General features: G+C 38.9%; 1 protein-coding gene across 2 annotated transcripts in view; it reads right to left on the bottom strand.

Moving 5' to 3' along the window:
• Window positions 1-13651, bottom strand: part of LOC141389549 (uncharacterized) — a 75343-nt gene that overhangs the window by 36786 nt on the left and 24906 nt on the right. For both annotated transcript variants that reach the window (XM_073961188.1, XM_073961187.1), the window contains exons 3-4: window positions 9791-9936; window positions 9188-9347 (exon numbers count right to left, since the gene is read on the bottom strand). In XM_073961188.1, coding sequence (XP_073817289.1) covers window positions 9188-9347; window positions 9791-9936 — 306 coding nt within the window. The remainder of the gene's footprint in view (window positions 1-9187; window positions 9348-9790; window positions 9937-13651) is intronic.

Below are 13651 nucleotides of genomic sequence, written 5' to 3'. Positions count from 1 at the left end.
GTGTATTTTATAGTTTCCCATTAGTCTAATAGGATTCGTGGTTGGAAACTTAATTTAGAGATTTGTGAGAAAACAAATTGTGTATTAATTGAAGAGTAAAAAACAAGATTAAAGTGGGAGAGGAAAAAGTTCCATGTGAAGCCCTTAACCAATAATTAAGGAAGAAACACAATTATGGCCAGTTTAAAACTATTGAAACTATATTTGCGGAACTACAATTTAATATCGAAAAACCAGTTCAATGGGATAAGGCGAAGTATATTTGCAGTGAATGAGAATCGTGCAAAAGGTCAGCCAAACAGAACAGTGCAGAGTTAGAGATGGTTGGTATTTTTTAGGTTTTCGACCGTAAAAAAGACCTCTAAGTAATTATGAAGGTGAAGAAACGAGTTTTTTGGCGCCTCTATGTTACCTTGCTGCGCCATTGTACTCTTTGGACGTCACAATCCCGGTAGTATTATACTACCAGATTTCAACGAATTTTTTCGGGTTTCTGAGTTATCAGCACCGACGAGCACCGTCACGTTCTCATTAAATTAGTTTTCCTCATTACCTCGGGTCTCAAAGATGTCGTCATCATAAACGTCTTTTTAGGGGATTGCTTTGATAATATCTTCGAAACCATCGGCGTATTAGGCCACTGAACATCACCTGTTTTGAGATCTTCAGGATGAAAGTTTTCGGCTCTTAATCTTTTATCTCAATTTCGGATTGATCGGACTTGATGCTCAGCTGTTGGTGTTATCAACTTAGTTGCTGATATTCACCGGATCATCTGTTGAAGTTCAACACCTCAGCTGTCGATGTTAAACAGTTCGATTGTTAATGTTCAGTTGAGCTTTGGTTTGGAAACAATTTTGACATTTTTTCATATGGTTGAGCTTCAGCCCCATCTCCCGAAGTCCCATATCTGTCATCTACGATGAGTCCTTACGATAAACTCTTTTGTTGTTCTTTCCCCGTTATACAATAGCCGATACAGAAAACAAATAGAACAGAGTCAGTCGGGGTTGCGGACTGCTAAATACCCTCAGCCCAGAACTGTACAAGAAAAAAACCGTGACATGGTGGACCTAATCTCTAATTTTAAATAGAAATATAATTTTCGTAAAAGACTGCCAGACACAGCCTGTGCCAGACACAATCAACGATCGAGTCCACAGAAAAAAATATTATCCCTTCACATATTTCAAGAATACACTTGAGTAGGTTTTCTATAACATTCGGACCATTTCAATAATGAAGAATGTATGGAGAACTTTATACCCTTCACCACGAAATATTCTAAACTTTTATGGAATAATTAATTTTCACAATTTTATGTGGAGATTTTTCTGAGCATTGGGAATGCCAAATACCTAATTTTAGCTAATTCGGTCGGGTAAAATTGGGCCAATATTCCCAATTTTTGATAAAGAACTTTTTAACCACTTTGAATCTTATATGCCAAAAGACATCCAATCTTAACTGAAAATCTGCTACCGTTTTTAGAACCATACCAAAAGGTTGACCTATGTTGACATTTTTTTGGAGACATTTTGTGACAGCTGGAAACTCAAACGTAAACTTACAGGTAGTTCCGTCAAAAATGTAGCTAATGTTCTGACATTACTTAAAATTAGCAGGTACTGTTATATGGGTGTCTTACCAAAGTTTTGTGACTGCAGGGAACCTCAAATGTCAAATTCAGTCAGAAAAAGTAGTTAAAACTGCGGTGAACATCAAATGCCACATTACGGGTAGTTCAATCAAAAATGTTGTTAAGACCCTCAAAATACCTAAAATCGGGAGATATCGTTATATTAGGGCTACACCTAAACATATTGACAGTTTTGGTGGAGAAGTATTGTGACGCTTAAGAACCTTAAATGTGAGATTACAGATAGTTGCAGCTAAATCCTAAAAAACCGAAAATCGGGAGGTACCTTTATGTTGAAAATTTTGGTGGAGAAGTTTTATGGCCACTGCGAAAAATCAAACATAACATTTTGTAAAACGTATTTTTGTTGTTATGTTTATGTCATGACTTTTCAGGGTTTTACTATATTTACAGAAAGCATCTCGCGCCATCTCTATTCGAATTTTTATTTCTTTCGAGGGATCCCATTGGTCGTTTATTAACATCCCAAGATATTTAAAGGTTATCACTCTTTCCACTTCTGTACCTTGCACTTTTAACTTCACCTCAGCATGGGGATTTTTTTGCTAATGATCATGTACTTCGTCTTCTTCATGTGGATTTTAAGGCCATATTTCTCACTTACACGTGCCAGTTTCTCTACTAGTTTTTGTAGACCGGATATGCTCCCTGCCAGTAACGTAGCATCGTCCGCATACCTTATATTGTTGATTAGTTTCCCATGAATTCTGATTCCGATGTTTTCTCCTTCGAGTGTTTCTTGGAATATTTTCTCTGAATACACGTTGAATAACAGGGGAGATAAAAGGCATCCCTGTCAAACACCCCTTGATATGGTAATTTCTTTTGTGGGTTCTCCACTTACGTCAATTCGTGTCGACTGATTCCAATAAAGACTTTTAAGGCATGAGTTCGTTTTCTGGTATTCCAATAGTATTCAAGATTTCCATTAATTTGTCATGTTTGACGGTCGAATGCCTTTTCATAGTCAATAAAACACATGAACACATCCTTCTGGACATCTCTACATTTCTGCATTACAACTTGAATGCAGTATAATGCTTCTCTTGTGCACATTCCTTTTTTAAACCCAAATTGGGTATTTCCCATGTGTGCTTCACATGTAGTATATATTCTGCTATGAATATGAATATCTTCAAAGTATGACTCATTAAGTTAATGAGTCTGAAGTCACTGCATTTCTTTGCATTATTTATCTTGGGAATTGCGATGAAGGTGGATTTGAACCATTCTTCTGGATAGTTTCCAGTGTTATATATGTGGTTAAAAAGGTTGATAAATAGTTGTACGTTATTGGAATCAATAAGCTTCAGCAATTCTGATGGGATTTCGTCCGGTCCTGTAGCCTCTTTATCTTTCAAGGATTTTATAGCGCATTCTACTTCGTTCCGTGTTATAGGTGTCCCCCTTCTTGGAATTTGCAAAACCTCTCCATAAGGTGATCGTTCGTTATCAGTAAAAAGATTGGTAATGTATTCCTCCCATATCTGATTATTTCCATCCAAGTCAAAGACAGCTTCATTGTTTTCTTTAATTAAAACTGGATTAGATATTTTCTTTCTATATACACCGACGGATTCTTTCAGTTCTTGTGGAGGTTGAAATCATCATGTATACTTCGTAAGAATTCAATTTCCTGGCATTAGGCATTCAATAGAGCATTTTTGGCTGATCGGGTCGCGGATCGTATTTCCCTGATTATCTCCCATTATTTTTCATAATTTTTATTTTTGTACTTGCTTCGTCATTCCATAGTTCTCGAATATCGTCGGTAATCGATTCTTCTGTTCCTGATGATGTTCTCTTTCCCAGAGTGTTCTTTGCAGTCGTGTTTATAACATCTTTCACCTTGTTCCACAATGTGTGCACATTTTCTTCATTCAACTGTTGTAATTGCCTATTAATATTGTTTTGTAGCTCGTTTTTAATTGTCGCGTCATTAAGTTTTTCTATATTCAGTTTATTTTGAGGCAGTTTTGTCCGATTTGATGCAAGTTTAATTCGTATATTTGCGACGAGTAAGTTGTGGTCCGATGGCACACCTGCCCCTGGATGTGTCGAACATTTTGTAACACTGGAGAAATATCTTTTATTTATTAGGATGTAGTCTATTTGGTTTTCATTGTCCTGTGAGGATTTACAGGTGTATAACCGTCTGGGATGTAGGGAAAAATAAGTATTGCTCACTTTCATACAATATTCCTGACAGAATTGCACTAGTCTATCTCCTCTATCATTTCGTTCGCCTAGGCCATATTTTCCCGTAATCTTTTCAACTTCTTGGTTTCCGACCTTGGCATTAAAGTCTCCTTGTATTATTGTTATTTCATGTTTTTTTGTCATCTTTAATAACTGCGAAATATCATTATAAAATACTTCAACTTCATTCATATTTGCATCTCCAGTGGGAGCATAGACTTGTATGATTTTAATATTAAGCGGTTTTCCACTTACTTTTATCAACATTGTCCTGTCTGACATTGGAACAAATCACGTGACACATGCCGCTATATGATTTTTAACAATAATACATACTCCTCTTCTGTGAACACCCATCTGGTTTCCTGAATGATACACCGTCATATTTTCTTATCTGAAATCACTGCATTCCGTCCACGATGTTTCGCTGACACCTAGGATATCAATTTGGAGTCGGTTCATCTCGCTTATTGTGTTATTAAGTTTTCCACTTTCGCAAAGACTTCTCACATTCCAAGTTCCAATTACAAGTTTTTGTTTAGTTTTACCTCCGGGGATTCTTAGCACCCTCTTTTGGCCGGAGACTGAGGGCCGTTTGTTTTGCGTTGTATTGTTCATGTTTTGTACGATTTTCAAGGGATTATACATCAGTGGTTTTCCCTTGCCTTCTGATGGGTTTATAGTTTCCTTCTATATTTCAGCCGCCCCACTGGAGTACAGACGCTGCTTGCTGCCGCCGAATCTCGATCAGACGCTACCTTTTTTCTTTTTTTTTTGGTTCGTCCCGCATATTTTATTTTTGCGGTACTCGCCATATCTGATGAGTGTTCCGATGGGAGAAAAAAAAGAAAAAACTCCGCACGGAGGGTATTAAAACAATAAAAGGAGATATGGAGGTAAGTGCCATACAAACCGTTTGTTTGGTAGGTATCATAAACAGTGGGCCTAATTATTCCACTGTCCCAATGAACACAGTACAAAAACACATAATCCTTCTTATATTGCAAGAACATCGGGAGGGGTCATTATCGAGAGAAGCATGGAAAATAAAATAAGGCATGTGAAGGAGTTGCCCTAAATATTGAGACATTTCGGGGCCCATTCCTTGATCACAAAGACTATCCGCTATTGACATTTCAAAAGGATACGAGAAGTGTCCTAACACTGGATTAAAGCGGAAAATTTTTGAATTTTGCGGAGGACGTACCAGAAGAAAGTGGCAATCCCACGGCGAAGATACCTTTGAGTTAATCCAGCGCATAGACTACTTTCGACCAGGCGCTGTCTTTTCAACAATTATTGTATATTTTTTCATGATTATGGGAGCGCCAAATCTAGGGGGAGGCTGTAATCCCTAGAGAACGCGTCGAATGTGGCGTATAGCGAATGGTTCCCAGATATGGGTGTTCGGAGGGAAATGAAATTCCTCCCGCGGACCAAACATCCCGGAGAGAAAACTTCATTGAGCTAATCACAACATAATCTGTGAATTATAGACTAATGTTAGTGATTCCAAGTTGGGACGCCAACGGATATACTACAACTACGGCGGACGAACCAACCACAACTCTGCAGCGTCTGTTCGAGATTCGACGGCTAAAAAACCTCTGATCGCATTAAGTGGAGCGTATTATGGCAGGCTTGGAGGCCAAGAGGTAGCAGCCCTACCTAGGCAGTCAAATAATAATCCTCTATGTACTGCTGAAACTTATAAAGATTCGAGTATTCACAAATTTAATGAATAATAATGGAAATCAGTTGACGACACATGGCAAACGGAAAAGGATAAGGTGTGGACATTGGAATGTCAGAACATTGTTCCAAAGTGGTAAATTTTATTAACTACAGCTAAATGCGCAAGATTAAAAATGGATATTGTGGGCTTAAGCGAGGTTAGATGGAACGAAAGCTGGGAAACTCCTAGCAAAAACGGCGGACTGCTTTTACACTCTGGAATGCCAAACGAGAAGGACCCTCATATAAAAGGTGTTGGAATTTACCTCTCTATAATGGGAAAAAATCCTTATTGACATGACATCACTGCTAGGCTGACTATAGTACAGGTGTACGCGTCTACAGAGGACGGCGAACTCGCTCACACATAAGCCATCTATAGCTTGTTAGACAAAGCCCTATCAGAGATACCAAACAGAGACATCACTATACTAATGGGCGACTTCAATGCCCAAATAGGATGCGACAATCATGATTATGAAAGTATAATGGGAAAATATGCGCTGGGATCCTACAACGAACATGGCGAACTGCTACTATTTCCGCATAAGGAAATACATAAAGTAACATGGAAATCCCCGACGGGAACATTTGAATCTCAAACTGACCATATCTGCATTTCCCGAGAATGGTTTAATATTTGCTGTGATGTAAGGAACATAAGATGTGCCGAAATAGGAAGTGATCACTACCTTGTGGTAAGTGAACTTAAGTTAAACATGCTAAGAAAAACTCGGAGAAACACCATAGGAAGCAGATTTGATACTGACAAGCTTCAAAATGATGCAACGCGAAATGAACTACGAAGGAAAGTGGAGGAAATAAATATCAATTATGATGATAGCACCAACGACGAGATATGGCAAAGGCTAAAAAACGTTCTAAGGAAAGCATGCGAATCGACCATTGGATACAGCAAATCCGAGCGGAAAGAATGGATAACAGGAGAGAGTTGGAAACTAATAGAAAATCGGCGGGAAGTAAATGATTGCGTGGAAGCAACATTTTGAACGAACACTGAATGTTATGCACGATGAAAATGAGGAAGAACTACAAATATTCAATCCACTAAGCCCAAGATTAGATATTTCTACCGAACCACCCACATTCGATCAAATTGTGGACGAAGTATCGACTCAAAAATCGGGTAAAACGTTCGGAGCAGATGCAATACCAACGGAATGTTATAAGGTCGATCCACAAAAGGTGGCACAGCTGTTTCTTCCCCTCTTTCATAAGATTTGGAATGAGGAATATATACCCAGTGAATAGAAGGAATCTACATGTAATAAAATACCTAAAAAGGGAGATTTAAAGAACAGGAACAATTATTCCGTTCGTAACTTAAATTTTTAATAAAATATGAATGAAAAAGTCGCTTAATTACAATATCTTACATCCCAAGCAGGATTTAGAGCAAACAAAAGTTGCACAGACCATATCAGCAGCATTCGAATTCTCATAGAATTCTGTATCTAACATTTGTAGGTTTTGAGAAAGCATTTGATGCAATGAAAAGAGAACGTATATGGAATGCGCTAGAATTCAAAGGCATCCCTAGAAAAATTATTAACATTATTAAAAATAGCTATGACGGAGGATTATATAGCGATCCATTCCCAACGATTAGCGGTGTAAAACAAGGATGCGCTTTATCCACGATGTTGTTTATTACCACCTAAGGCCTTATACTGCAAGTAGTTAACCCATCGAATATGGGAATTAATTGGAGACTAAGTGGAAAACTATGCGAGCTGGCATACGCCGATGATATTGTGTTACTAGCAAATATATACCAGGATATGCAAACACAAGTTACCTTGCTAGCTAACGAGGCTAAGAAAGTTGGCCTAAGAATTAACACAATAGAACAAAAAGTATGCGCATTAACGCATAATTCGAATGCCTATGCAGTGTTGTTGACAACGTCGGAGGAACACTAGCGGATATTGACAACCGTCTGCCGAAAGCAAAAATCTCCTTTGCTCGATTGAGTCGTGTGTGGAGCTGCAAAAATATCAAACAGCCCACCAAAATCTGAGTTTTCAACGCGTATGTGAAATCTGTTCTTATCTATGGAATCGAGACCTGGTATGTAACAAAGGCGATAGCTCACAAACTACAGTGTTTCGTTAACAGGTGCCTACGTAGAATTCTAAGAATATGGTGGTCACGAATTATAAACAACTAGCGATTATTCCAAGTGACGAACCAAATTGAAATAGAACGTGAAATAAAACTCAGAAAATACAGGTGGATTGGATATACGTTACGAAAGGGCACTAACGATGTAAGTCATGCAGCTGTGGAGTGGAATCCACACGGAAAAAGAAAAGGAGGACACCCTAAATCTACTTGACGCAGATCAGTGACTCAAAAAACATCTAGCGAACTTAGAACAATAGCTCGAGATAGATATCAATGGAAAATATATACAAACTATCTTTGTTTATAGGCTAAGTTTTATTACAAGATGTAAATAAACATGCCATAATAATAATATGAGCGCCAATATATCTCGGAATGCCTGCTTCGAGCTCTTTTTTTCTGTTCAATAACTCTACCTAGGCAGTTCCACACCTGACTGCTACCCCCATACATTCCATGTAAGGGTCGTTAGAGTCTGGCGCAAGCGAGATAGGTATGTACTGAACAGACTGGTGCAATAGGAAAGCTAATCCCCCACCTCCAATTCTGGTGCGATCCTTCCTCAGTATGTTGTAACCATCACAACGCTGTAAGCTGCAGTTGTTCTTGAGCTTGGTTTCCGGCACCGCCGCGACCATAATATTCTTATGACTCATGAAATCCATTATTTCCTCGATCTTACTTCGGAGTCTATTGTAATTAAATTGCAAAAAGGATGCATTTCAGGGATTGGAACAACAACGGCTGGTGTTATATGTTGCTTGTACGGTTGTTGTTGAGGGAGTTGCGTATTCTGATGACGACGACTTATTGGGGGCTGTGTTCACACAACAACATGGTCCCTGTCGTAGTCACTCGCATGGATGAGTTCAGAACACCCCTGAAATGCACCCACTCCCGACATCTATTGAATCTCACCGAAGTTTGAGTGTGGTGGGTGCGGATGTGACAAGCTTATAAACTGGTTCTGGGGTTCCTCGGTCCCACACTGACCCAAAGAATCTGGAGCAGGCATTTTGGGATATGCCGCTCCCAGCACAGAAAAACGATACAAATACAAACTAAGGTGGCAGCCACTGGCCGAAAACGGGTGTTGTGTGTTTACCGCCAATCCGGTAAATGGTGTTAGAAATTTGATATTGATCCACCCTTTCTGGTACCTCTACCGCAAAACTTCAAATAGTTTGCTTTCAGCCATATTCGTCCAATTGACTGGTTTCCTTTACCAGAAATGACCTAGGCAAAAACACCACATTTGTTTATGGGGCAAAGCTTTTAATTGTAGAATTATTTCTTTTTGGATTAATAATCTATAAATAGGTTTTTATTAGTTGCTAACATAGGCTAAGTATATTTCTCTGCCTGCAAAGCCTACTGATGCTCTCTAATTTGTTGATCATATTAATGTTTATAAGGATACTACATCCTCTTCATAAAATAGCCTACCTGTGACGGTAATATTTGTTGGCCACTGTAACGTTGTGAATACGATACAATGGGAGCACCGTATGGCAACTGAGGAGCTTCACCATGAAATACCGCACGATCACAATCCATGGCCACAGCGCCAAGTTGTCCCGTTGAGCCAAAGGCAACAACATTGCATCTGTAAGAAAAAACACAAAAGAAAATACATAACAATAATCAATACAAAAAGCCTCAAACAAAAAAACATCAACGTCATTGAAGAGGAACAACAAACAACAAAACCAACATCATGAAATCGATTGAAAATCAATCTGCCTGCTATAGGCGGAAATTGTTTTTCGGTAATAAAAAAAACGTTGCGTCGTTGTGGTGGGTTTCATTCATTCAAGTTTGTTTTTTATATTAGCGTTGTATTTTTCTAGTTTTTTTTTTCAAATTCTTTAGATTTTTTATTGCTTCCATATTAGCATAGTTAGTTGCTTGCTTTTCGTTCGTTCTATGTGATGCTGTATGAATGTGTGATTCTGTTGACAGTTAACTGTGCGTTAATGTTCTGATGTTGGTCTTGTGGTCTTGTCGTTGTCTTTGTCTTGTCATAAGTTGCTAAGTTGTTCTACACACCTGCAGGGTAAACGCAAGGCTGGACTCAATTCTACACATGGCCGCCAAGCTTTGATTTGTGACAAATAAAGTAACAACAACAAAAATATACTCATGTGTCGTATTCTGTGTGTCTGCTGTCGCTGTTGATGGTGATGATGGAACATCTGTAAAAGAAAAAGAGATAAAGAATTTATTATTATTTCTTGTTGTTGTTGCAAATTTATTATTGTGGACAAATTATAAATATTAATAGAGTAACTGTAAATTGTTGTTGAAATAGTGGTTACATAAATTTAAGGTAAGAAAAATACGAATTATAAATTAATTATGGAACGAGAAAGACTTGATCACATTAACACCAGTAAGAAAAGGATCAAAATCGTGCGGTGCCGACTGCATGATACTCTACACCAACACGATTTCAATATAATTTGGCGACATTTTTTCCACACCAAGTTGAGCGACATTTTCCATATTTCATCAAAATTGAACCAAATTTGATGGTTTGGCGCAACAAATAACAAATCGGGCGAACATATATATGTATATAGGCATGTCCATATGTGAACCAAAATCTATATGGCTAAAAAATGATCTTCGCCAGTTTTCAGCTGAATAGGGCAATAAATACGACACAAAGTACATGGACGGATGTACGGACATTCATAAATCGACTCAGAAAGTAATTTTATGTACGGCTGCGTTCAAAATAATAGGAGTGCTCATACAGAACAAAGAAATAGTCAAAAAAAACATGGTTAAACATGGTTTTCTCCATTTTGGCATAATTTGTGTTTATTTAACTTTGTTGACAGCCCAACTGTTAATTCATTAGCTGAAATGTGGCAGTTTGTTTTAAATTATTTACTGTTTACACCAACATTATAAATCGTCTTCAATTTTTTTGTTCAAAAAAATAGGAGTGCAGAAGAAAAAGGACAATAAAAATATTTTTATGTGAGTTTAGGATCAAAATTGTCAATATTTTAGTTGAGCCCAGAGTTATGAAGTTGACACTGGAGGTTAATAAATTGGTGGGTGAGTACGAGCGGAACAAGTGGCTGGATAATCGAAAGAGTTCCAACATTGGAGCCAGATTAAGTGAATTGTTTGGCAACGGTTAAGTCACTCTCGAACCCTAGAAAGAAGGAAGTTAGGATCTCAGTTATGTTTGGCGACGTTTCGACAATTTGTCTAGCACCCTGAGACTGAACTGATCCTGCATAGAAAGAACCACCACAATTTACAATGGATGATGTTACAAATGCCATTAATAGTTCCACAAACATTCCAGAAGGGACGAGGGGAGAATTCTGGGACCTAATTTTTAATGCCGAGTCCGAATGGCGTGTCTTAATACACCACGTGTAGACAATTTTTTTATGGCCCAAATACTCAGGAAATGTCGCTAACACTACACTGAGGGGTATTTTGCTACCGTTGAAAATGAGGTGTTCTCTGAGCTAGGAATTGAATCCCGGACCTTTAGCGTGGAAGGCGGCTGTGCATAGCAATGCACCACGGTGGCACCCGTTGCAAATACCATTAGGAACGCTAAATCATCCAAAGCGTTAGGCCCTCATTGAATCTCAATGTAATGTTAAAACAGTTGTTTGAGACGAGACGCAAACCATTCTGAAAAATGGGCAAGGTTGCCCAGCTATTGAAGTCAGGCAAGTATCCCGGCAAAGGTGGATCGTTTTTGTTGGCCGTAGAAAAGACTCACCAAAATTCTCAAAGTGTCGCAAACCAGTTTAAAAAAGGGCAAGGTTTCTCAGCTATTGAAGCCATACAAGGATCCCAGCAAAGGTAAATCGTTTTTGTCGGCCGCAGCAAATACTCCTGAGACTTTACTCCTACCCAGCATCATGGGTTCCGTACGCAACACAGCACTACAACAGCGCTACTCGTAATTTCCACTGACGTAATCTCTATGGTAATCTGAAATAGTTGAATGAGGAAGGAGTTGATAGTCTCACCAAAGTTCTCAACCTGTGGCCAGTCACCCAAATCGTGCCAGAAGTGGAAATGGACATTTTTTAAAGGCAGGCAAGAATGCCAGTAAAGCTAAATCGTACAGATCGATTTCACTTTTATTGCCCCTAGCAAACACCCTTGGGGCTTTAGTCCTCCCCATCATCAGAAATTGCTATCCAGTTACCGATCATCAGCACACCTTCCGTAAGTTGCACAGCACAACAACAGGGCTGCACGCCATCTTTACACATATTAGTCAGACCAACCACCGGCCAAGTTTGAAACGTTGGATAATCAATAATAGGTATGGATGCCAGTTGTACATGAAATACAGGGACAAGCACCGTAGAGTGAAACCGAGAGTTCCCCAAGGTGGGATTATATCTCTGGAACGGTTTAATCTCTACCTCTCCAGACATTGACGACAGAGGTGAGAACAGAGTTGAATATCATGGTCGATTCCGACTTCCCCAACTTCAAAATTCGTCCGCGAATGGCACAGCTATCTGCGACAAGTTGAGATGGAGGAACAGGGACCTCAAAGCTTGTTGATCAGATGTCGTAAGTGCCAGTATGGTTCGCGATTATAAATGCAACGCGATGGAAAAATATTCAAACCTGTCAGAATGCCGCCCAGAGAATTTCAGCAGGTGCCTCCACATGTCTTCATTGGACCATCGACATGAGGAGACAAAGATTCTTCCAGTACAGCAACACATTGGCATGCTTTCGTTGCAGCACTAGCTCGGGTGTTAACATAAGAGCCATCCTAATCACCATATGGTGGATAGGACTCCCCCACCCAGACATATCAGGAGGGATATTCATGATCTAGAAAGAGAGGTCTAACGTTACAAGAAATAATCCCTAGCTCAACAGATCTATCAAGCAGGTTTAAATAGCATTCACGCGGATGCAGTCGCAGATGCCATAAACAACTATCGTGTGAATGAGGTCATCGGAGAACATCCCCCATCTATCGCAGCTAAAGAACGTAAGCAGCCACGACAAACCAGAGTAGATTCGACTCAACTACGTTCAGGAATGTACAGCCACCTCAATTTATATACAATACTTCAAAACATCTGCCATGCATGTCAAATGCAGAATAGGCCCCCTGCCACCCATTCAGTAACTTTTTAACAACTTTACTCATTGTTTATTTTGCAACAATTTCATTTGTTTATTTTGTAGTTGTTACAAAAAAAAAGAATTTTTAACAACTTTTCAATCGATAAAAGTTACAGAATATGCCTACTGAACTAACTTCAGTAGCTTTATGACTTATTCATTCTTAGACAAGCAGATAGAGTCAGAGCCAGATTAGCCGGAAAACGAACACACAAACATATCAAGTTCAACATTTTTCGCTAAAATCCAGTCTAAGTACATGTCTCGGATAGTTTTGAGTTTTTTGTCCTTGTGACCCCTATTACAAAGGTAAATTTTGTTCGTGGTCAAGGCCATACTTCCTGAGATCATGGGCCAAAAGTTCAATATTAGTAAGTAAGTAACCGATTTCCTTCAATCTTTGCACATCGTAAAATTTCTTCCAGGCACCGTCATTCTTTGTACAAGGTTAGATTACTTTTGACGATAAGCCACATCGGCCTAACTCTTTGGGCACCTTTAACAGAAAATTGCAAAAATTATTGCAAAAGTACAGTTTAAGGACATGTCTCGCATGATTTTGAATATTTTTGTAGCAGGTTGTCTTCGCGACCCGCATTGCGAATTGAGTATCCGATTTGGCCGACACATTACAAATCTTAGAATTTCTTCCAAGTTCCGCGAAGGTGTATATGGGACACCACCTTTTCGCGCCTCTTCCCGGATCGTTTTAAAATTTTAACCTAAGGTACTTATCGTGGTCTTGTTTACAGCGATGTAATGTTTTTAGTG

This window comes from Musca autumnalis, unplaced genomic scaffold (genome assembly GCF_047663935.1).
Source record: "Musca autumnalis isolate F117 unplaced genomic scaffold, ASM4766393v1 scaffold_1, whole genome shotgun sequence".
Lineage (NCBI taxonomy): Eukaryota > Metazoa > Arthropoda > Insecta > Diptera > Muscidae > Musca > Musca autumnalis.
The sequence above is the reverse complement of the archived record's forward strand: the minus strand, read 5'-3'. Positions and strand labels throughout refer to the sequence as shown.